This window comes from Amphiprion ocellaris, chromosome 21 (assembly GCF_022539595.1).
Source record: "Amphiprion ocellaris isolate individual 3 ecotype Okinawa chromosome 21, ASM2253959v1, whole genome shotgun sequence".
NCBI lineage: Eukaryota > Metazoa > Chordata > Actinopteri > Pomacentridae > Amphiprion > Amphiprion ocellaris.
Genome location: NC_072786.1, coordinates 9,821,114 through 9,847,305, shown reverse-complemented (window position 1 = coordinate 9,847,305; position 26,192 = coordinate 9,821,114). Strand labels below are relative to the sequence as shown.

Below are 26,192 nucleotides of genomic sequence, written 5' to 3'. Positions count from 1 at the left end.
CATTTGGAAAAATATTGTGCTTTTGATTTAGTTTTTGTGATTTCTGGCATTTTTACTTTGTTATACAGCACAGAAAACATTCTTGTTCTCTCTACATCGTTCCATGGTTGTGCTGTTTCCATAGAGGTGCAGGACTTTCTATTGCAGTAAAAAATGAACCCACAGTGAGTAAAAAGGACCAAGAAACACACATATCCCTTTTCGACCAAAAAGAACCCAGTGCTAGTTCAGTGCTGGTGCTTAGTTGGTCCAATCTTGTGCCTCCTAAGAACCGATTTGCTTTTCCATCGGCAAGGAGTCAAGTTAGAGCCACGTCATTGCATCACCGTAAAACGTCAGTACGTCACCACATGTGTAGCCGTTCAACAACATTCGTGTGCCGTAACCATGCAAGTGCTGTTACTGACTTTGCAAGCCTACATTGCGATCCAGAAACAAATAATCAAACTGTTTGTAACTACCTGTCTTCATCGTCGTCACAGGCAACGGCGACTATGTTTGAGAGGACAGGTAATTGTCAGAGATGTTTTCTTTCTTAACCATGGTGTGTTAGCGTTAGCTTGGATTTGGGGTCCATATTTACCGTTTTTTAAAACAGCTCCTTCCACTCTGAATGAGCTGCTGCTGCTGCTGCTACTACTACTACTACTACTACTAATAATAATAATAATCATCAGGCTGCAACACCCAGCGAAGTTCAATAAACGTGCTGGGAGTTGCCTTGTAAATACTGAAGATCATATCAGCAGCTAATGCCGGTATGCTTAAAATACACAGTATGAGGGCGTAGTGCAGTTACACAACGTTACACAACAGTGAGTGTAGCTTCATTATTTCAACACCGCCACACCTCATTGTGGTTGTGTTTTACATTCTTTGGAACCCAATAACTCAAAACTAACACATGACGCTGACGCCGGACATCCACCACAGCTTTCTCCTTCCCTCACAATACAGGATGCATTAGGTTTCAGACGCTGCAGGATTTTCGAGCAAGAAATTTCAAGCGCTGAGCTGCTCTCTGCTGTATCATTCCCTCCCTTTGGTTAATGTTCCACAAAGGTCGATTCCTAGATGCTAATCTCCCACTGCGCCCTGATTTGAGCGGTGTGTGTGTGTGTGTGTGTGTGTGTGTGTGTGTGTGTGTGTGTGTGTGTGTGTGTGTGTGTGTGTGTGTGTGTGTGTGTGTGTGTGTGTGTGTGTGTGTGTGTGTGTGTGTGTGTGTGTGTGTGTGTGTGTGTGTGTGTGTGTGTGTGTGTGTGTGTGTGTGGGTGTGGTTCACATTTCACGAACACAAGAGCAAATCTGGAAATTAATCAATAGCCGTCACATAGAAGTAATTCCTGATTGTAGTATCAGTAAACTGAACCGTTGTCTAATATTTGTTTCTAGATGTCTGGCTCCTTATCATGTAAATTACAGTTTGATCCCTCCTTAAGTAAAGTGTTGCATCATACTGTGTTGCTTGTAGAAATGCATCAATTACTTAATGATTACCATCCAATTACATGCGGTTTATTAATACAATTTGAGTTGTCAGCTCTGAGCCATGAGGCCATTTTTCCAGCTTTTCTTTGAGAACATTTCTACGTTTAAAACCATTTTTTTTAGTTTGTTTTTTTTTTTTGTTTACATTCTGAAACATGTAAAGTTATTCTCTCAACCGTGAAAAGTGGGAGAAATTTAAAAAATATCAAGTGTGAAACATTCCAAAATATATATGCTGCATTGTCTTGCCGGTAGTGCAATATAGTGGCAGCTTATTGAGGTGATAGTGGTGCAAATATTGATGTGCATCATCATTGTTTTTGCTTCCTACACTTAAATGAATGTGATCAATTGTAATAGGGATTTTTAAAGTACTCTGCTCAGAGAACATCTGAACATAGAAAACAGCTCCTGTAAATAAAGTCTTTTAGTTTGAAATTGGCTAAATGTGATTTTGAAGTACTTGTTTGATTGCACAGCTGTGTGCCCTACTTTAACTGAGTGGAGACTAGAAGGTTCTCTGAGCTAGAGGCCACTTTATTTGCTTCCATTGTAACCTGCATGCGAGGCATTTAGGTAACATCTGTAAATTGTAGTGTCTGTTGATTAGCAGGTGTTCAGCAGGTGAGGTGTTTTAGGTGGAGTTCGATTTAGCCTCTAGAAGATGCATTGAATTTAGGTGAAGAAGAACCAAAGTTTAAGGCTTATTTTGATGCTGATTTGTGTATTAGCAAGAATGTAGCACAGCGTGGAAGAGAAAGCAGTGCCATGCAGCCCTACATCAGATGTCTTCTTGCTACTGGAAGCACTCAGTTTTTGCAGAGCATACAGGAAGCAGGACATCAGCTAACCACACTGTAAACTCTCCAGACAGCTAACTGTATTCACACATGACCTCAATCAGACTTTACACTGACTTGGTACAAGGGAGCTGACAGGGTTTAGTGTCCAGTCCACCTGATTTAGACATATACACTCTCACTTAAGCTCTTCCAGGAATGCCTAGAACAGTTCAGGTCCGCAGTTCATGTGTGAAAACACAGTGATACTCCAAGTATCCGTGTCTCATGTGGATCAGTGTGGTTAATGAGTTCAGCTTCTATCAGCATTTATCTGTAATTAAAGCCTCCTGTGTTCTCATTACAGCAGCAGCTTTGGCTCTGGCCGCTTCTAGACACTATGAATTGATGGCTTATTATTACGTTTCTTTGGAATTAAGAAAGAAAAATCCAAGCCTTTCAGTGCAAGTAGTGTCATTAACTGACTGTTTGCTAACCCTTCCCCTTCTCCTTGCTGAAGCTGGATACATGAGGGTTATAATCCTAAAGACAGGAAAGAGCTTATAGGATGGTGTTTTTGTTTAAATAAAAACAGAAGAGGAAACAGGATTGTTTTAAGTTTTATTGTATTCATTATCTTCTACATGGATCAAAAACGATGAAGATTCAGAGATGAATGCATGAAGGAGAACTGGTTGTGTCTTGAGTGAAAATCTCTAGCCCTTCGTATGAGAATGAAACGTTTTCTAGATTTTGGGTTTCCGCCCCTTACAAAAATACAAGTTTCTGGAAGTTGTGGTTAACTTTCTGTAGAATTGCTGCAAGTTTCCATCAGGGACATGTTTTCAATTTGATTTGTGGCAAACAAAGGGGGGACTGGACTTTATCCCAGCTAACATTTGGCGAGAGGCAGGTACTCTCAGGACTGTGACGCTGACGCCTAACATGTGCCAATATCAATATTTTGAACTGATGCATGTTTTTAAAAATTCACTTCATTATAACAAATGTTTTTCTTCAGAATCGCCATTTAAGTGTTGCGTCATGACGTCTGTCGATTCCAGTTACTGGTTGCTACACTCACTGATACTGTTATATACACAAGCACAATCTGACCTACTTCGGTTGTAATTTCCAAAGATGTCAAACTACGAAAGAAAGGAAATTTTTAAAATAGCAGAACTAAAAGATGATTTGTTTACTGTGCAGAGTTTCTGTGGTACCACAACACAATGTACAAGAGCAGTCACATAGGAAACACTGTACATCTAGTTACTTCTCTCCTGCCCTCTGTGCTCACAGTTGAATTGCCAATAAAATGTTTTCATTTTCAAATTTTTGTAAGTTTTCGTTTTCAAATAATGGAATGAGTATGAAATTGTGGCTGAAACGCAGCTTTAAGACTACGTGTTAGCCTCGTAGCCGTGGCATTAGCTAGCTGCTAGCTAATTACCTAACTTTTCTCGTGTGTAGAATCAACGAGCCATTGTTTCATAAGTTACTAAGAATTTTAAGCTGTGAATTTACCCCCATTATACTCATTATAGCATGTTTCTTGTGATTTTAGAGCTATATATTAAAGAAGAAATCTAAACCCATCCACTGCTGGAGCCCTTTAAAACTTTCCATTTTTGCAGTTGTATTTTCTTATCTCCTGCATTCACATGGTTGTTCAGTCCTAGGCAAACTCTGCATGGAAAAGTACTGAATTTGGACTATTTTAAACTTGTAGCTGTGTTGCTGTTATTGTTTCTTTTATGTTTCGAGTTAACTGGAGGCAAAGCTTTGAACCATTGTGCTTCACCAAATAATTATCACGTCCTCGGGGCCACTGTCTGGCCTAGAATCTGTTGCCGAGGGTAGAGAAACAAAAAGGGCATTAGATGTCTGACAATGGAGGGTAAAATTAGGTTTTGTTCCTAATAGGCGGAAAAACTAATTGTTCCAAATGAAACAAAAAAGATGTGATTGGCAGGGAAATGAAGTCATTCTTCCTGTAAATGGTGAAATGAGGACTAATGTAAGAGTGCTTCCAAGCACATGAACACAATGGCACCAGCTGCAGCTTTCATGAAGCACTGAAGGATTATTGAATCACATGTGCTGTAGTTATTGCAGATGATAATTGTTTTGCTAATAGTCTTTACATTCAGGGTTCAAATGAGCACTGACATGTAGTTTTTAATGTGAAATCAGCAGCTCAGGATCACACCACACGCAAACACAGGCCGTGCATTACTGCTTTTGTTGACAGCGGATTAGATGAAGGCCCTCATGCGTGGATTTCTGTGTATCAACAAGCTCAAACATGGTCAATGCGTCAGAGTGTTTTATGACCATAATAACTCAGAGGGCATTTTCCACCATGATTATGGGCGCAATGGTAAAGCATTAGGTTTGAAAGCAGAGCTGAGTAATCACGGTGAAGACCAGCCCCCTGGACATGAAGGCTTTTATACTCAGCATCACATGGGGAAAAGCACATTACAGCCTAAGTAGCATCACTTATAGTCAGGAGCTCTCTCAGTACTGCAAGTCAGCATAGCAAACAGGCCCATTTTTATCATAGTCATGCTAGTTATGGGTATGATTTCAACAAGTTCTTTAATAAACAATACCCCAACCCTAGTCGCACCTATTTGTAGTTGTCCATGTGCAAATATATGCATTAGAAGAACAGGTTTATGTTTTTTGTTGAAGAAAGAGGTTTTTGATTTCAGTCCTGTAATGTTTCAACGGCTAACTTTAACAGCCCCATGTTGTTAATATCCATTTTTATTGTGTTTTGTGGTTGGTATATACTTAGATGTTTTAAGTTCAAGCTAGTAGGATATGTTTATCTATTTTCTATAGCTGCTTCTTCTAACTCTAAAATGTCTCAGCCATTTGTGCTGTTTGCTGCAAGAGTGAACACAAGAGTTTTCATGCACTCCCGGCATCTGAGGAACTGAGGATTCCGTGGTTTGCTTTGTGTGTTCATGGCAATGTCACCACAACAATGGAAAGTGTGTTAGTGTTAATGCGTTTGGTGGATAATGTGGCTAATGTTAGCTTTAGCTGTGATCGTATGCCCACAGGTCTGGAAACTGTAAAGCTGAAGGACTTGATTAAAACTTTAAGAACAATTTGTAGCAAATGCATAAGGACTGGGTAGGTTACCATGCTTTCATATCACCTGTTAGCCTAAGGTTAGCTGGTGTTTACGTCAGTTTGCTTGTCTCTGTGCTCACATATAGTGCATTTTAATACAGTTGAATTTACAATTAGGTTGTTCTCATCTACATATTATTCAGTTTCTTTTGCCAGACAACATAACAAGTATGAAATAGTGACTGAAGCTGTCATTTTTTTTTACCGTCACGCTGTCAGTCACAGATGCAGGGAGAGTTTTCTTCCTGTAGGGTGTGTGGACAGCAGCAGTATAACTGCATTTAAAGGGGCATTCTGTACACCAAAACAGCATATAGAACAGTGCTAAAGCCAGGGTTTGTACAGTCATGGTGAAATGAATCATCGTTGGGATATTTTCAGCTAAAAACTTGAATGACACATTCTGGGAACATGCAAGACTTTTATTAAAAATTGTATATGGGATGTTTTCAAGGAATTACCACAGGGCCAAGAAATTGGTTTGATCTTTAAAAGTTCCTTAAACCCAAGCCATCTTCAGAGAGCTTGTTTTTTGTTGATTGACTAATTCATCATTTGAGCAATCATTTTTGCTCCAAAACAACAAAAGATAATAAATGAGTTGATAAAATAAACATATGGGACATATATGTATGTTTTGAAATGTGTTTGTGGTGGCTCTTCCTTTAACCTGCACTACAGCTGGTTTTCTAACACTGCTCACATATATTAGTAAGACCTTACCTTTAAAGGGCTTTGTGCAACATCATCTTTTCAGATTAAAAAAGCTGTTTAATCACTGTGAACTATGGAAAGGCAAGAACTTTTTTCCCTCAACACTCTCCCTCTGCTGTCACCCTTCTCTTCTGAACCCCAGCTTGTGTCCAGACAGGTGTAACAGTCAACCACGCAAGACTTTCAATAGATTTCCTTTTGTTTTTCTCCTTTTTCTACCTCTCAATTTAAATTTTAAACTAGCGTATTAATAAAAATGTTGCAGTAGCATACAGTAATATGTCATAAATATGTAGGTGTAAAATGTCAGCCTGGTAATATTAACAACATAAATGCCCATACTGTATTCTTAGAATTTACATATATGAACATGCATGTACTCTTAGGTTCCCATGACTGTGTCCTCATTGTTCTCTTTCTATCGGAGATTAACAAGCATTTGTGGCAGAGGACCAGACAAGGATGCTGCTTAGCAGAAAACAACCCACAGTCTGAGTTTATAAATAGATCTGCCAATTTCTCCACTCGCACACATCCAACAACAAGAGCCTCCAGAGTTGTCTGTCAGACTTGCCAGTTTCATTGGAGCAGTCTTCTTTTTTTTCCTGCCTTTTTACCATTTATTTGTAGTCCAGTTACATTGTCTATCACTATCTGTTATTCAGCAGCCGTAGTGACCTTTTGGGTTGGCCAGTAAAAGATCCATGTTGCAAATTAGGTGTTTTACTTTAACGAGAAAAGATGTGGGTTCAGTTTTAGAGTCTAAAAAATGGATTGCATGGTTTTGGATTAATGTGTAAATAATCAATTATACACAGCCCGTGACTTTATGGATTTGGCTCAGTCTTTATTGCAACATTTTTAGTAGCAAATTGCTGTTTTAGTGAACATAATGGAGCATTTAGCAGTTAAAATATTTCTGTTAGGAGTTGGCAGAGTTGGTAGAGCTAAGAGGAGAGTGAATAATAGACTTTGTTTTCAGCCAAAAACCCAGAATGCACCACCTCTGTTTGATGGGTAAATGGGCAACTGTTTGCTGACACTTTAATCAACTTAAAGAGCCCATATTATACACATTTACAGGTTTCTGATTGTGTCTTTGGGGTCTACTAGAATATGTTTGCATGCTTTGATTTTCAAAATGATGTTTTTTTTTTTCATACTGTAAATTGTTGCAGCAAACTGAAATGCTTCTGTCTCTTAAAGGCCCTCTGGAAAACCAAGGTCTGTTCTGATTGGTTAGCCAGCCCAAAGAATATAGGTTTTAAATCATAATTGCAAATCTGTAAGTAGACAAACAGATATAGCTGTAGCGAGGAAATAATAGCAAACTTCTTTGGTTGAGGGCCAAATTAGCTGCAAGGGAGGAGTTTTGCAAATGCGTTACATGATGACATCATTAAGACGAAAAACAGACAAGAAATTAGGTGTTTCAGGAACATAAGCAGTGTTTTCTATGGGAGAAAAAAAACTCTGTTTTGTGTGCACTTTGAACTTTGTAAGTTTGCAGACTTTTTACAAGTACAAAAACCCAAAATGCATATCGGCTCTTTTAAAGGTCATAATATGTCAGCATTTGCAGGTTTAACTTGTAACTTTTGTGTAAAACCTTATAAGCGATGATTTTCAGACACGGCATTAGCTACCATTTAAGTTCAAATTTAGCTTTTAGTCATGCTCGTATTTCTTCAAAATATTAGGTGGGTATGTTATGAGAATTTTTCTGTATTTTTTGACTCACTAACTTTAAGACAAGACAAAAAAAAACTGCATCACAGATTCAGTATTTCTATGTTGAGAAGACGTTAAACCAGCATATAGGCAGTGCAGAATTTAATTAAATAATGAAGATATTAAATAAACTCACTTTTACCATATGGCCTTTTCTTAATTGCTATTTTTATTTTCATAATATTTGTGTGTTTCTATAGGATCTTACTGTTTTTTAGTTGTTTTACCCTTTTTGTTTTTACTGGAAAGCACGCAGGAACTGTGTGCGTTTTGAAAGGGGCTATATAAATAAAGTTATTGTTATTATGGATGCTGTGGTTAGGACAAAAAACAAAACAGGTCAAATTCCTGAAGCATTTTTTGTTTGGGGTTTACATTGACACACATGGGAACACATACATGTAATAGGATTTATTTGTAGTTATTTGTGGGGTCTTGCTGGTGGATAAAAAACTTGCACTGATTCTGACAACACAAACTCTTGCATCAGAAATCTTTAAAAAAAAAAAAAGCTGAGCTGAAAAACACACTGATGGTGTGACTGTCCCTAATTGTTTGCAGGCTACATTTTTGTATCATCTCTCTCTGTGGTCCGCCTGGTTAAGTAAAGCCAAATACGACACACAAACAGCTTTGTTAATGTATGTACAGTCGCACACAACCATCTTGTTCACCCAGAAGCGATCGTCCCGATGCATCAGGATGCATCTAGCAGAGCAGCACCACAAATAAGCTCCTCTGTTTGATCTTCATCAAGAACATGAAGCGTACAAACGCGACCGCTTCCCTCGGTGTTCGGATGGAAACCGCAGGCTGTGGCTCCGACTAATTATTACGATCCTGCAGCGAACCGTTATAACCATGAAAGGCTGCGGCGCTGTTTCATCCAACAATAAGCATCTGATGTCAGCTTTCATTTGGCAGCTTGTTCCAGACCACAGCTGGGGAATCACAGCAAGTGGTGCATCTGTTGCTTGTTGCAAAATCTTAACTATGAAAAATGTGATGCGGGAACTATGTTGCTAAATGTAATTCTTCTGAATGGGTGTTGAATATGACTCAACCTGATTATTTCATGCCCCTCTTCAGGGTGATTAATGCTGGTAAGAGTGCGCTGAACGAGGACCAGGCCTGCTGTGAGGTGGTGGTGGCCAGGAAGAGGCCGATGAGCTACTGCCCCCCTTCAACGCCCAGCAAGACCCCAACGGCCAAGAGACGCAACTCGCTGCCCAACGGAGAAGGTCTGGGGCTGCGAATGGAGCACAGCAAGCTGGGGGAGGTAAGAACATTTACCTTCTGCACTATCACAAGTACAGACTCCATTACATGCAGTAGGTTTGCACACAGAGTGTACAGTTTGCAGATGTACTGCTTTTATAAACAGCTTCTACTCACAGGCAAACACAGGAAGCACTGAACTCAGTGGAGCTGCTCAGTAGTAAACAACCAGAGCTCAAGTTAAAGCCCCTAAAAATATCTCTATAAATTTGTCAAAATAAAGGAATATTTCTCTCCAGCTTTCAGAATTAATGCTACTATGAAATACGTCGGTGAATTATAATAGTAGGGCTAGGAAGTAGGTTAGCTTAGCATAAAGGCCAGAAACAAGGGTAAACAGCTAGTATGGCTTTGTTTGGAGATGTTTAAAGTCAGCGTTAAGTCTTGATTATACACTGATGCACATACAAACATGTACTTATTTACTATCCTAGTTGGCTGGAGTTGCATACATGCGCAGTAAGTTATATCTTCATATTCCACACATATGCAGTACTGCCCAACATATGCGCTATTGCCCTTATTGCATAGCGTACAGACTGACTTTTTTTTTTTTGCATCCTGACGTCCACCAAGGGGTCCACGTGACCTCTCATGGATTTGGTGATATGTCAAAATTTGCACATCTTCGTTGCCATCAAAGTATTAATGTTGATATTTGTTAATTAACCTTTATTTAACCAGGGGAAATCCCATTGAGATTCAGAACCTCTTTTTCAATTGAGTCCTGCCCAAGATAGGTAGCAGCAAATACAAAACACAGTTACAAAATTACACAGTTAAAACACTAGAAAAAAAACTATTAAACAAGATTAAATTTACAAGCAAAGTATAAAAAACAAGTGCATGTTGTGGAGTCGGCCTCCACAGTTTAGTAGCAACAACTGCACTTCCATGGTTACCTCAGGGCTTAAGGTTGGTCTTCTACTTTCTACGTCCACAAGGTGACCACTGTTTGCGAAATTTGTATCCATGCAACGACTATGCTGCAAGGGCAGTAGTGCACATGCATTCATATATGCAACGTCTTTTAAGTGGATCGTCACAGACTAAAATGTTAGTAGAGAACAATCGAGGCTTAACACTGTTCTCCTACTTTCTGCATTTGTGAGTACTCAAGATTCCGCTGGGATAGAAATTTCATCATCTGCCAAAGTCTGAGTGAAACCCTTTGTGAATGTTGATGTGCTTCCCAAAATTTCCCAAATGTTCACTCCAAGCAAACTCAAAAATAGTATAATATTAACAATTACATGTTGATAGAGTTCACAATTGTCTGTTTGCAAAGGGAGACCAAACCTGACCAAAACTTTAGACCAAAACTGAAGCATGAAGCAACTTGTGGTTGTAGAAGAGTGTTTATCTATGAGCTGTAGAGGTGCTGATGAGCAGATTTTGGTACCTGTCAAAGACTTGGTTGCTGTTTCTTTCCTGGGAGCCTTCTTCTGAACAATATGGAGCTTTTCTTCCTACATTGTGTTTGGCTGTGGCATGCTGAGTAAATCTAATTTTGAAAAGGAAAAGAAAAGTAACGATCATTTAGGGCCGTCTATCGATCATACTGACTTTTTGTTCAGTGTTTCCTGTACAATTAGCCACATAAATCTGTGAGAACCTCTCTGTTGTGGGAGGCAGTTGAGACGGATTGTCAGTGATGTCATTTGTAACTTGAATTCGTTCATTTCAGCGAATCCCAGAGGCTTGATTGTGATGTGTTTTGTTGCTAAGGTGACGCCCTCTGTGCTGTGTGGGAGAGCTTTAATGGGGGCTGATTACAAATGTCCAGAGGCGAGTGGAAGTGTGGATTTATGCAGGGGTTTTTTCCTGCATAGAGGAATTGAAAAAGGGGTTTTATTCAGCAGTAAAATGATAAGAACTGAGAGTGGAAGTAACAGGAGAAACCGCAGATGCAAAATGGGACTTTATGTAACAAAGAAGGTGTTTTTAGAATCAGGATATAGTGGTTGTGACAGTTTCTCTGTACAAAGGAGAATGATGAGACGAGGAGGTTTGACCTCTGCAGCTCCCCCACACTGTTGGACCGAATGAGTCATGATGTTTTCTCCTGAGTCTTTTCCTCCCCGATGACTCACGGTGCCATAAGTTCAACCAGCAGTGTTAGTCACTGAGCTTTTCTCTTCTGTCAGTATCAAAACTTACATTATCGATCGAGTGTGGTGTAATGACCTGGAGGTTTTTTGTTTGTTTTGTGTCATATTATGGAAAAAATTTGTAGGAGTGCAGCTCATTTCCTGTCTGTGTTATGATTTCCCTCCAGTATTTTTTAGATTTACTGCAATAGCTCTTGTGGTTTTAAAGCCATCAGATGCACGATCATATAAGGGAAAGGATTTTCCAGCTGCAGAGAAATGTTGATTTTCTATCATCAGGGTGTGGTTCTATATTAGACAGATGTTTTTGGACAGTAAATGTGAGTCAGGGTTACTACAGAAGCTTAAAAAGTCTCAAAGGGCACTGAGGTAATCGAGAAACAAGCCGTTAATTGTTACTAAAATGCAGATTTTTTTTCTGAAATTCCAATTTAAAATCTCTATTATGCATTGCGTTTGGCATTAATTCCCATAGATCAAGATAAAGGAAGCACCACTTATACTTTTTACGTGGCTGTGATGCTCGGAGCAGATGGAAGTTGACCTTTAAACCAAGATTTCATGGCTTTGGCTGAAACCGGCACCAGGCAGCGTTCCGAGGTGCTTAAGTAGAAAGACTTAACGGATTATCTTGACCTGGATGACTGAGAATCTACACAGACATATTACAAAGCGATGTATGCAAGGAGCAGTGTTTTAGGTGTGTTAAGTGTTTCAGATTCGACAATGAAAATCAAGGCAGCGGAATCCAATATGCAAACAAACATGCTGAGTCATGGCATGCAAACATGCCAGTAGATGCATTTCACAGTTCAGGTCTACCCTCCACCTGTATCTCCTACAGGAAGTCAAGTAATCGTTGTTTATATACACTGTAAAAATACTATTACAAAACAGTAGTAAAGGCACCAGGAGCAACAGAATATACTGGAAAATTACCCTGTCGTAATAATTTTTTCTCATTAGATTATGTGTATTTCTTTTGTCTGTATATTTAAAAATGGATATTTACATGCTCATGATGTCTTGCATATAATAAAAAAAATAGATAATATGGTAAAAAAAATAGTATTTCCACACATTTCATATGGTTACAGGTATTGTACACTGATTAGTCATTTGACATTGTTGTGAAAAGGTCCGTAAATGGAAAATATATTTCTCGTTTAATAAACAAATCTATATAAAATTTCAGAACCAGTAGTTCTTTTTAGTTAAGTGCCATTGATTGTATTCAATTTGACAAATATGTTTATGGCATGATACTGTATTTCAAATCTTTGTGAAAATATGGTCTTTTAAGGAAAAAAATATTTTCTTTTTATATATATATATATATATATATATATATATATATATATATATATATACACAAATTAATATATATATTAATTTGTATTATTTAAAATGTAAATTATATTGGAGATATATATATATATATATATATATATATATATATATATATATATATATTTTTTTTTTTTTTTTTAAACAGTATCTGGTTTATTTTTGACAAATTTTTAAGTGAGACATATAGAATAAAGCGATTTTGATGAAATATCATAATTTTAAGTAGAGAATTGGTTAAGTTTCTTGGAGTAACAGCACGATACAGACAAATAGTTCTTGGAAAACTTTAAAACTATTCTTTCTGTTTTTACAGTTTCTTGCTCTGAAAAATGGTGTCAGTTTGAAGATAACATATTTTGGGGTTAAGCTATAGAAACCAAGGTTAAATAGTATCTAGAGAAACATATGTCATGATTTCAGGGGAGTTTTACAGACTCCAGATGTAAAATGTCGTTGAAGTTTATAACCCCACTGGTGAGATTGTCTTGAAAATTCTTAATGGAAACAGTGAATTTGTGGATGAGATTCTGATCAGTGGGTGTAAAAGTTTGCATTTTTTCTGATGAATTACACAGTAGAGGCTAGAAGATGATAATCCATTCATCATTTTACAATGATGTCATGTTTTAATGTGATTATGTTTAATCTATCTCTGTCTAACTTGAATTTTCCACTTGTCTGTAGGATGGTGAAGGCCTCGTCTTCCACTACTGGGCGTTGTTCGACGGTCACGCTGGTTCAGGCGCCGCGGTCGTCGCCGCCCGCCTGCTGCAGCATCACATCGCATGCCAGCTTCAGGCCGTCATCGAGATCTTACGCAACCTGGCCTCCCCTCCTCCCACCGTGATGGGGGAGGAACCCGACATGAATCCCTACCTCCAGGGAAACACTCCCGGCCCTCACCGAGCCCTGACCCGGGCCGCCTCCCTGCGAGGGGCCACCGGCGCCCCGGGCTCCCCCTGCAGCACGCCTCCTCCACCCCGCTTCTTCACCGAGAAGAAGATCCAACACGAGAGCCTGGTGATCGGAGCCATAGAGAACGCCTTCAAAGAGATGGTGAGAGGCAGGTGACGAGCACCCCCTCTGTCAGGACTCATTACTGTCAGGATTCGGGCTGCAGAGAAATGAAGTTGCAGAAAGTGTTCGTTATCCTCCTGCGGGGGTCACTTGTTTGGCATCACAGTTCTGGGAAAAACTGTCATCACTCCACTATCAGCATCTTCACGGCCTACACTCTTCCTCCCTCCCTTCCACCCCAAAGCTATTTACGCGTCTGTAGGCTTTTATTTTCCAGCAGACAGCTTGAAATATTACAGCTGCAGAGGAAAAGGTGCAGTTAATAGCATTAGTAATTAGCTTTCAGGGACGCCATTGTTTATGTTATTAGCGACGCCTCAGCTGTGTTTTCCTGCGATGACAAATCAGCACAGTGAAAGAGTCTTTTGTTCTGTTGAAAATGTGGAAGAAATTTGAGAGTGCTTTTTTTTTCTATGATTTTGATTGCCTGTTGTTCATTCAGAGTGCTCACCTTTTTTGTGGAATCAAAAAAAGACTCTCCATGAGGCACATTTTTTGCACTTCACCCTCCGTAAATATACAAAACACAAGATTTTGTGATTTCTGTGAACTATATCAAAGCTTTACATGAAGAAGGCACAATTTTAGATCCTTTACTTAAGTAAAAGTACCAGTAGAAGAATGTAAAAGTACTCCGTTACATGTGAAAGTCCTGCATGACAAGACTCACTTAAGTAAAAGTGCACAAGTATTAGCAGCAAAATGTACAGTAAAAAAGTAAACGTGCAGGTTTAGTCCCTCTGACTGGTTATTATTATATACGACAACTTAAGATTAATGAAGATGAAGCATCAATGAGTCAGCAGCTACACATTTAAACTTCTCATATCCAGTTTTGTACACAGACCGCAGATAAATCTGAGAGTTTGTTCAATGATTAACGGAAGAAGAATGAAGAACAAACTAAGTTCTGTTACCGAATTCTTATTTTTAGTTATGGGTTTTGTCTTCCATGTTAGATTTTTGTAAGATACTGGATCCATCTGGGGTATTTTATTTTGTAAGCTTGTTAATTTATCCGTTGTGCAAAATATTCAGCATTAAATGAACTAAAGCTGTCAGTTAAATATAGTGAAGTAGAAAGAAAATGCTGGTACTAAGTAAGAATCTAGTAAAATCAAAGCAAAAAATATTAATTTACATGTTAACAAAAGGCAGAACAAAACTTTCTATAGCATCCACATCAAAAACAAATCAAATAGTTTTTCTGTATTTCTTTTTTTTTTGCACCATTTGACCATGGACTTACATTATTTTATTGTATTTAAATCAAATAAATCAATTATTTGAAAGAAAAAGTATAAAATAATGTCCCACATGAAAAGTCTGTGTATTCAAATAGGAACTCATTCTTTCACAGTGTGTGAGCATAAAATTTTACAGATTTATTGTGTTTAAACCCACTGAACATAGCACCATTTTACAGATGTTTGCCGTTATGTCTACAGTCTTCAACATTATCATTTTCCACATCTTTTTTTTTTTTTTTTTTTTTTTTTTTTTTAACCTTTGCTGCCAGATTTTTAGTTTTTTGGGGGGGATTTTGCTAGATGCCATTGTCCATAAGTAATGAGGGGTCACTGGATGCTTTGATGAAAATTGATGTCACAAGATCTCCAAGCTGCTCTGGTGGCATCCTGGTTTTTCCTTTAATTTGTCCCCCCTCTGTACATCTTGTTATCCTTCACCCTTCAGTCCACTTTATACTAAATGAAGCTGTTGGATTTGCACAACTAGACATGAAATAATCTCACAGTGGTTTCCTTATTTACAAAAATGCGTTTATCCAAATTGCATCATCTCACAGAGTCCACAAACACACTTACGGTGTGCAGCAGGCAACATTTACAGAGATTTAAAGCAGATATTTAAGCTACTGAAGGAGCCAAAACAGCACAAATAACCCAAAGCTGGTATCAGTAGCTAAATGCAGAGTTGTGTTTGCTGTCATCATATGTAGACTCACACACTGATGCTCTGACCTGAGGACAAAAACACACACACAGATGCACTCCAAGATTATTTTAAGACCGTAACCTTTAGCATCTCTCTTTGCAGCTTATTTAGACAAATTGGCAGCTGGAGTCAGAGAGTTGGCCTCTGAAACGATGCCTTCTGGGTAAAAACGCAACCGTTCGCATCAGTCTGTTGATTCCTGTCATAGTTCAAGGGCAGCAATCGATAGAAATGCACCAAATTAGCTTTTGAATGAACGGCATTTCAAAAAATAGTTTGTTTTTTGAGATACCAGAGATCTGCAGTTTGTGTGTTATCAGAAAGAGAACAGATACTTTTAGTTGTGTCATTTATTTTCACTTCTATAAAGAGATGTTTTTTATGAGCCACAGTTTACACAGTTTTACCACTAGGTGGCAACGCAAAGCAACTCAAGCTGGATCTGAAATGTAAGAAAAAAATCCCTCTGAGAGCCCCCCTCCCCACCAACCTTTCCCCTTTGAAAAGCAGCACTCTTGCACTTGCTTTCACTTCCTTTGTTGGAGATTATCACTGCATCAGTGAAAGCTGTGGCCTCTGCAGGAAAAAAAAGAAAAAGATCCACCATTTAAAGCCTGCAGGAAAAAGCTGCTCATCAGGAAGCTCTGTCTGCAGAATGTGGAAAAATTCATGTGTTTTTTTTTTCCCTTGGGAGGCAACTTTTGAAGCGCAAAAGGCTTAAAATGATGCGTTTAAATGTTGTAAATCCGCTTGATGAAATGTACTTAAATTGGTTAAAATTCTGCATGTGCTCGAACCTGATGAAGCCAGGATGCACACAAATCTGTGGCTGCACAAATTCAGGCACAACAAGTTCTTGTTTACTGCCACGCGGTCAATAAGAGGTTCAGGTTAAACCGATCAATAATCCAAAGCGGTGCCCACACTTCTCCGTAAAAGTTGATCAGATTCTTCCAATCTTGCCTCTTGCTCACTTTCTCATTATTTCCCTCTCCTCTCCTTCTGCCTATGTGGGCTGATTGCAGTGTTGAATTTTAACTCTGTTGACATTTTTTAAATTTAACTGTCACACGTGGGAGGAGGTGGGAGTTGTTTTTTTTTTTTTTTTAGAAGTTCTTTCTGATTGTCTTCTTACAACGTGTTAAGATTAACAAAACTGTCTCCTTCTCCTCAGGACGCCCAGATTGAAAGAGAGAAGCAAGTTTATAACGTCACAGGAGGCTGCACGGCTCTCACTGTGGTTTACCTGCTCGGAAAACTCTACGTTGGGAACGCGGGTGACAGCAGGTATGTGTGGCTGTGTTTCAGATTAGAGCGTCTATGAGGGAGGGGTTGATAATTACACTGTAGTAAACCCTGGGGACCCAAATATGTATAATGGAGGTACATGAACATGCCGGGGCAGAGACTGAAACATCAACCAACAGAGCTGCATATTCTTTTAAATGTCAGCCTACATGTGCAATGTTTCTCCAACAATTTGTGTTTGTCTGCAGGGCTATCATTATCAGAAACAATGAGATCATTCCCGTGTCAACAGAGTTCACGCCAGAGTCAGAGCGACAGCGACTCCAATTCCTGGTAAGGAAACAACTTGCAGTTCATTTTTACTTAAGGGATGCGACAAATGTGGGGACTGTGGTTAAGGTACTTTGTTAGCAGGTTCCTCCTGTGCAAGTTGCAGCAACTGCAATCAAGCTCTAGTCGCTTTCAGCAATTACACTGCAATTTCTCCATGAATTGCACATTCTAGTTGTTACGTTGTCATCTCCATGGCATTTGTTTGTTCTTAAGTTACGGTCCTGCATTAAAGAGATGGCATCAAACATGACAATGGAAACGATAAAATGCATCATTAGATGGAAACAACATGCTTTTGATGACATCTGGAGACCTTTTATACGTTTTTTTAAGACATGATGCCCATGGTGGTTATGTGCTTCAGCAGGAGGAAGCCCTGAGGGAGTCGAATGTCCATGTGGGGTGATATAATGTCACCCTTGAAACTCTTCAGTGTTACATCTGCTGTCAGTATTTGTCTATATAATTAAAGTGAAAGTGTGCATATATATGTGTATTATAAATTTTTTCGTTTGCTTTACTTTCATCTTATTTTATTGTTTTAACACATTTTACTTATACTTTTATTTTATATTTGGTGAGGGGAAGAGGGGATGGAAGGGAGAATAGGGAGGAGAAGTTTGCATTGTTGCATGTAATAGCATTTTGCTGCTTGATTTGCTGTAATTTGCAAACAAAAAATGTAATAAACACATGTATTTTGTTTTTTTTTTTAAAGTTACGTTCCTCCAGTACAAGCAGCAGCAACTTTCAGCAATCATGATGCAGTTTCACAGAGAATTGCACATTCTAGTTATTATTAAATTACTATCTTTGTGGTAGTCATCTGAAGCAGAGTGGTTGAACCCATTTTCTGTAGTTTTTGAGAAAAATGGGCTCAAAGTTTTAGATTTTCAAGAATGATCTAACATTCGAAGCGCCACTGTGACACTATATTTGAGTTGTGGGTTCGGCCACTCTGCTTGGTTGTCTGTCTTTGGCCCAGTCCCTATCTCTTCAAGTGTCTTGTTACGCTCATGTGGGCTCTGATGCAGACTTTTCACACTATTATACGCCTTTTCTGAGTCTGCATATCTGCAGATTTTCTCGAGGGACTTTCATATAGTTCAAAATTGGTGACATATAAACCAAGTTACGAACATCTAACAAAGTCACCACTCAATCTATACATGAAAGTGCAAATGCAAGTCATGTGTCGATGTCTGTCCATCCAGATCGATGCATTTTTACCCCTCTAGCATAAACATGGTTGTTCTGCCTGCCACAAAATATACACAAACCAAGCATTGATGGTATCCATGGGAACAAATCCACCAGGAAGTTTATGTGAAAGCATCTAGCTGTTCACTGTTGTGGTTATTTTTCACACGTTTGTAGTGCAGCTTGTATTTTTAGTCCAACACTCACATAGGAGTTACACTTGTTTTGCAGCTTTCCTGACTTTTGGTAGTTTGCTAAAATCTACAAATGCTGTAATGTCATAAACATAGATGTGATGGATGGATGGATGGATGGATGGATGGATGGATGGATGGATGGATGGATGGATAGATGGATAGATGGATAGATGGATAGATGGATAGATAGATAGATAGATAGATAGATAGATAGATAGATAAACAGTTGGATCCACCTGAACTGACCCTGCTCACTCCGCGGAGCTGAGAACTGCTGACCGCTGCATTACACACTACAAGCAGCACAATCAGCAAGACACTTCTGTCCCATCAGTTTCCTACGGAGGCTGTTGAGCAGAGCAAATCCGCCGACGTGAGGACGCTGAGAGAAGCTTGTTGGCTCAGAATAGCTGCCTGTGATTGACCTTTTTATAGACAATGGCAGCGAGCGGTGACTCATGTTTGCGCACTTCCATGTCTCATTTTGGCTTGATGAATGAAACGAATGAATGTGTGTCAAAGGCAAAATTAGAGGAAGCGGTTTCTGTTTTGCACAAGCCATAAAAAGCTCATTGCTGTTGCTTTTTTTTGCTTGCTGCCGAGGAAAGTTGGAGTTTCAGGCGAATACATGGGTACAGAGTGTATTATCAATCAGTTTCAGCTTATCACAGGTTCGTGGTCTTGGCACTGGAAGTAAGGACCATGAAAATGTCATATTTTGGCTGCCAGAAAACTGAGAGGTTTATTTTCAGCTTTAAACATCCCACCCAGTGTGTATCTTCATCTTTATTAGTGTTTTTAAGTTTTTATGCTGTACTTTATGCTATATTTTATGTATATAGTGTGTCAGTGTGTCTCTGTTTAGCTTTAGCAGAGCTTTAAAATAGGATTATGATTATCCTTTTGCACATCTCAAGCTGTTTACACCACATACTCTGTAGCTTTGCACAATGCTGCACACTATAAATATTTTTTGTGACTCATTATCCTTGAACCCTCGCATCGTCCTGCAGGTCGAATTGACCCATTTTAAAGTTTGAAAATGTGGGGGAAAAAACATTTCTTCTGATGTCCACATTTTCAATATTTTTGGGAAATCTTTGAATATTTTTTGGTGGGAAAAAAAATGTTAAAAATGTTTCTTAAGAACATTCATTAAAAAAATCAACCAAAATCCAGTGAATTTCGCTGGATTTTGGTTGATTTTTATGTGAATGTTCTTGAAGAAAATATTAGAAGTTTTACTAATATATATGTAATCACTTTAGATATTTTTTGGATTTTTTGGGAAGATTTTTACTAATTTTTTGAAAATATGTACAAGAATTTTCTTGCCACATTTGGGAGATTTTTTAAATAAAACTTTAAGGGAAACTTTTAAGGAATTATTGGAATTTTCTTCCTAAAGGTTTTGCAAATTTTCAGAAATTTGGGGATTTTTTTTGCTGAATTTTTGGACTTTTTTCAGACAAGGAAACAATATTTTTTGGTGCCCCTAAATGAGGACAACAGGAGGGTTAATTATACTTGCTGCTAATTTGACTTGTAACACTGCTCCTTATTTGTCTTGTAACACTTAGTAGCAACACTTTTTTTAACCTTTATGTTACTGTTGTTTACACCAAGTCAAATTCCCTGTACGTGGCAACAAAACCCTCTGATTCTGACTAAATGGATGAAATTGTCTTTTGATCTGCAAATCTGCTGCCCATTTCACCTGCCTGACTGACTGGAACACTGTCCTCCAGGGCTTCATGCAGCCTCACCTGTTAGGGAATGAGTTCACGCACCTGGAATTCCCCCGGAGAGTTCAGAGGAAGGAGGTGGGCAAGAGGATGCTCTACAGAGACTTCACCATGAACGGATGGTACGTACCTCCACTTTGTGTTCTGTCGTTTTCCGTTTCACACACCATTCTGCCCCGAGCACGTAAAGACACCTGCATCCCCGAAATGTCCCTATTTCCATGATTTATACCACTGAAATTACGATTTGAAATGAAAGCCGCTGATGTTCTGGGATTGCAAACCCCCAGCGCTCTCCAGCTGCATCCATATTAAATAACATAATAATGTGGGAAAATGTGTTTTTTTCCCGCACTGTGGTGTGAGTTTGTGCTCCTGCAAGTCATTCCTTTACTGCTGCTTATGCTCTTCCATACAGTGGGGGCTGAAGAGACCAGCAGAGAGCTAATGAGGGAGCAGCCTAACCTGATATGATATAATGATACAGCAGGGATGGTCCTGTTTGTGCAATGTTATGTGGGTTAGCGAGGCACCATGCTGCTCGACTGTGGCTGCAGTGAAAGGCGGTAATGAGATGTGCTTTTACCGACACTCACTCACTGACACACACAGGCACATACAGTGCTGTGCCTATTGTAGTGTGTGATGTATATTTCACAGTGAGGCCGCCCCGCAGGAGCAGAAATGTGCCAGCCAGGATGTGCCGCCACTCTCAGCGTTCTCTTCACGGCCAAGAAAAAGAGTCATTTGGAGTCATTTTTTGAATAATTTGTCCGTCTCTTGTGGTTGTTTTCTTGCCACAGATTGAATAAATAAAACCAAATTATAGCTTCACTTGCCGTTGAGACATTAAAATTCTGCATTATATAACTTTTTGCTCACTTGGGGACACCAGAAACAAGAAGCAACCCTGTCGCCTAATGACCATTTAAGCCGCGAGACTTGTTAGTTGCTTATTTGCACATTTAGTAAATGCAGAGCAACATTAGCATTCAATCTGTTTACCTGAATACATTATATACTTCATTGTCCCATTAGGGAAATTTTTCTTGGGCTTGCATTTAACAGACGGAGCTCTATTTTACATACAGAATTCAGCATATAGCGTATATAGACATGTTTGAATTGAATTTCCCTTCGGGGATTAATAAAGTTATTGTATTATTGTATGTGACAGTCAGTGCACACATATTCAAGTGCCAGTAGTAAACATTAACCCGACATAATGAAGTTGTACAATCTGTTGCACAACTCAACCCTCTGACTCCCAAAATCCACCAACTGGTTTGAAGAAGATTTTGTTTTGTTTTTTTTAATTGCCAAAAATACACCATGTCTCAGAGCCAGAAACAGTAAAAACGGAAAGAATTGCTCGATATTCACCTTCCCAAGGGGCTTTCAACTAATCGTTTGAGAGTTTTGGTTCTGCTGGGAAAAATTACAAATTCTTACCTGAAAATCATATTTTAATCATGACATCATCACTTTATTTGCCAAAGTTGCCAAATATTTAACCATTTGCTGTCACTAGATGCCATAAAATAAAAAACAAAAACAAAAGGTTTTGAGTTTCTCGGGATACCCGTGAAGCCATGACCGGTACAGCTGTGATCAACAGTCACATGGCAAAAATTCAGCAACGTCTCAGCTGAACTGCAGGCTGTGTCTTCAGACAGTATACAAGGATGGAGACACGACTTAATATTGGGAGATTTAACCATTTTGCACAACTAAAAGGAACATATTACATGAGTTAGAACAACTTTGCAATACTTGGGTAGAAAGCATAGCACAGCCATCTATCCACACATGGTACCTTTCACTGCTATGGCCTCTGTGATTGAAACTAGGATGGTTTCTGCATCCCTGTGCACAGACTGATGCAGACTTTTACAGCAAACAGGGGACGCACTTGTGGTTTTATTGATAGGTGTGCATCAGTCTGCTATTCGTATGATCACAATGTCTGTCTTCTCAAACAAAACAATTTAAAAAACACATAGAAATCCTGTTGATGTTTCTATAAGTATGGCTATAATTTTTTAGAAAACATAGCAGGTGGTTGCAGATTGGAGTCTTGCACAGTGGCAGGAGGTAGCGCAGGATATCTGGAGAATTTAGAAATTCACATCACATTTGGGCTCTTTTGATGGATAGAGTACAAATCTAGCAGTGACTTCTTCCATTACAACTCCTTTAATAATGACTTTTAAGGGAATTTCAGAGAATCTCTTGTGGTCTGCTCATAACAACTACTTGTTTAGAGCACACCCCAAAACCCTCGGGATTTTGGCAGTTGACAAAATTTACATCACACGTACCCTTGTGTACACATGGACACGGTGAGTTAGTTGCCACTGTCTAGAGTGTAGAAGCTGATACTCATAGTGAAGGACATGGGAAGGATCGACTATATATAAAGATTGGAAAGAAAAAGTAAGTATTCTGCCTTTCCTATGACCTTCATTGCAGCCCTAACAAGACAGCCCAGCCTCGATTTTAACTCTCCTGAAAGGTTACCATACCAGGCCTGAATCCCAGACCTGATCAGACTCTCCAAGTGTGAATGATAGAATATAAACATGAGTTTCTGGTTATTTCTACAAACTCTGAGCCTTGTCAATATGCAGTTGTTGCTGATGCGCAGGCTGTAAACATGGACAGGTAAACATGTTTTCAGTGTGGACACAAAGGTACTTACAGGAACAGACATGATTAATCTGATCACCTGTTACCCTCAAATTTTACTTCACATTTACAATAAGGTAGCTAGCATCACACCAGTATACAAATTCCATGTTTCAGAGTTTTAAGATGATGTACAGTTGGTTGCTTCTAGCACTATCTCATTTCAGAAACGAAGTTATAGTACTCAAAAGTTAAGTTTTGACCAGATTAAGATAGAATATGTAAACACCATTATCAATCAGAGTACAGTAACTTATTTTGTTGACTAAAAAAGGGTTTGTGCCATCTTTTAGCATCTTTTGCTATGAAGTTTAGGTTTGTTTAGATTGATGTTAATGTTTGAGCATTAAGATTAGCTTTGGTCACAAACTGAGGCAGCTGGAGAACAGTATTGATGTTTTTGAGAAAAATGAGACGTATACTAACTCTGCTTTTGACTATTATGGCTTGTTTACTCTAAGCAGCTACTGTTCAGAAGCCATCAAACCAGGCAGCATTAATGTGGAGGGCGAAAACTGCTCATTGAAACCTACCAGACCCACCATGGTGTCTTCAAAATTGCTCAACAACGCTCCACAAAACCAAAAGATATTCACAACTAAGAATCTGGCACAAGGTGATAATCAGTTAATCGATAACCAGTAAATTGCTGTTGGTCAACTAATTATTGATTAGTTGACAGATCAGCTTTAAAAATGTCAAAACATTGGAAACATAGAAATAGATTCATGTATTTAAGACACATATTTAAGTTTTTGAAGTATTTTTTAAATACTTTTTAGAAACTGGACACAGTGAATGTTTGTGTTTAGCACTAAATATATGAAATGCAAATTGAGACAACACTGGAAATGAACATCCTCATTCAGAAGCTTCCTCACTTTCGAGAGAAAACAGTGGGAAGATAAATTAGCATAGTGTGACTCTCTCTAGAAGGTGTTAAGTTTGCAGGCAGGGGTGGGAGGATGATGGCTGATGGATGAAGATGCTGTATCTTCAGCACAAAGGCACAAAAAGCCAGACAGAAAGAAAGCGTATTCAGGTCAGGCGAAGTGCACGCCTCGCTTTTGAGACAGATAAATGGGCAGAGGGAAACATTGGGCCGACAGACGGAGCAAACCCTGGTCAGATATGAAGCCGTTTGAAGTTGCTGATGTTCTCCTCTGACTGGTGACGCCAAACCCAATCCAGCTCGTTTAAGTACATGAGCGTCAGCCGTGGAGTCTTTTCAATCTGACATCAAAGCCCTGCTCCTAAGTAGACCTTCTCCCTCCATTTGTGCACTTCTGAACTTATGTTTGTTGTTTTCTTGTGTATTCTGAGATTCCCCGCCGCCAAGCTTTTCTCGCTAAATTTTTCAGCAGCAAAAACACTGGTTATTGCACTCCAGAGAGACACTCTGACTTTGAGATGCATCTAAATCAAAAGCCTAGAAGAAGAATAGCGTTCGCTTTGTTTCTCACCCATATGTTCATTACTAAACAACACCAGTCTGACAGCTATGATAATGAATAGGAGAGACTTAGATTATGAAGTCTGATATCATCACAGTTATGTTTGTGTGGGCTTGGAGACCAGATATTTCAAATACAAACTGAAGTGTGGAGTTACAAAGCCATAGGAACTTACAATGTAGGTATAGTCTAGTGAAGCCAATTTTTACGATGCATCCACCAGTCTTTTTAAAATTGGTTATAAAAGCATCCCACTAAACTGCTGAAATATCCATTTAATAGTTACTGAGGCAGCCAGACAAGCTGTAAACATTTACTGAAGCAGACATGGAGCAACATAAGAACTCATTTCATAGCATTTCTTTCCAACTGAAGAAAATTCTCTCCTTTAAGCTCCATTTTTCGTCTCCACCACCTCACAAGAGATATATGTTGTTCTTTTGTTGCTACGTCTTCCATGGTTTTTACCAACTAGTCACTAACCATGTCGTTTGATTCTGAGATTCTGGTACTATATAGTCGATTAATCTGATGCAACATTAGCACTGAGTTGGTTTTGTTTCTTTACAGCTGAAAAATATTTGCTTCTTTAGCTCCATTTTTGGTCTCCACCAGCTTGTAAAAAAAATAAATAAAAATTTTGTTGTGAAATGCTACACAATGTTCATCTAACTTTGTCTGTGTTGTTTGATTCTGAGATTCTAGTAGTAGCTTATTGGCGGAGATTCTAATGCAACATTCATCTGGTTGTGTTTCTTTCCACCTGGCAAATGTTTATATTGTCTCTCCTATTAGCTTAGATTTTCATCTCCACCAACTCGTAAGAGAAATATGTTGCAATGTTGTTATGTTTGGTAGCAAATTCTTATTCTGAGATTCTGGCAGTTTGTAGTATGTTAATCTGATGCAACATTGACATTCTTTTAATTGTGTTTCTTTCCATCTGACAATTCTTCCCTTCTTTTAGCCCGGTTTTTGGTCTCCACCGAGTCGCAAGAGAAATATTTTGTTCTTTTGTTGCAAAATGATACACAATGCTCTAATAACTTTGTGTTGTTTGTTTCTGAGATTTTAATTGCATATCACCGGTTAATTTAATGCAACATTCATTGGATTGTTTCTTTCCACCTGACAAATGTTTATATTCCTTCTCCTTTTAGCTCAGTTTTTGGTCTCCACCATTTTGAAAGATTTTTCTTTTGTTGCAAATTCGGATTCTGGTAATGCTACAGCATTTGATTGTCTTTCTTTCCACCTGACAAAGGTTAGTCCATCAGTCTTTCTTCTTTTAGCTCGGGTTTTTTTTTTTATCTCCACCAACTCCTGAGAGAAATATGATGTTATGTTTGAATGCACATTCTTATTCTGAAATTCTGGCAGTGTGTAGTCAGTTAATCTGATGCAACACTGGCAATCTTTTAATTGTGTTTCTTTCCAACTGACAGTTCTTCCCCCTTTTAGCTTGGTTTTTGGTCTCCACCAACTTGTAAGAGAAATATGTTGCTCTTTTATTGCAACATGCTACACAGTGTTCACTGAACTTTGTCTGTGTTGTTTGATTCTGAGAGTCTGGTAGTACATCAGCGGGTAAACTGATGAAACATTCATTTCCTGGTGTTTCTTTCAACCTGACCAATGTTTACCCGATATTCTTTCTCCTTTTAACTCGGTTTTTGGGCTTTACCAAATCGTA

General features: G+C 38.7%; 1 protein-coding gene across 1 annotated transcript in view; it reads left to right on the top strand.

Annotated features, from left to right (window-relative positions):
• Positions 1-26,192, top strand: part of LOC111565698 (protein phosphatase 1H-like) — a 41,955-nt gene that overhangs the window by 1,742 nt on the left and 14,021 nt on the right. The window contains exons 2-6 of the mRNA XM_023265885.3: positions 8,952-9,141; positions 13,286-13,657; positions 16,809-16,921; positions 17,131-17,215; positions 20,361-20,479. Of these exons, the coding sequence (XP_023121653.2) occupies positions 8,952-9,141; positions 13,286-13,657; positions 16,809-16,921; positions 17,131-17,215; positions 20,361-20,479 (879 nt within the window). The remainder of the gene's footprint in view (positions 1-8,951; positions 9,142-13,285; positions 13,658-16,808; positions 16,922-17,130; positions 17,216-20,360; positions 20,480-26,192) is intronic.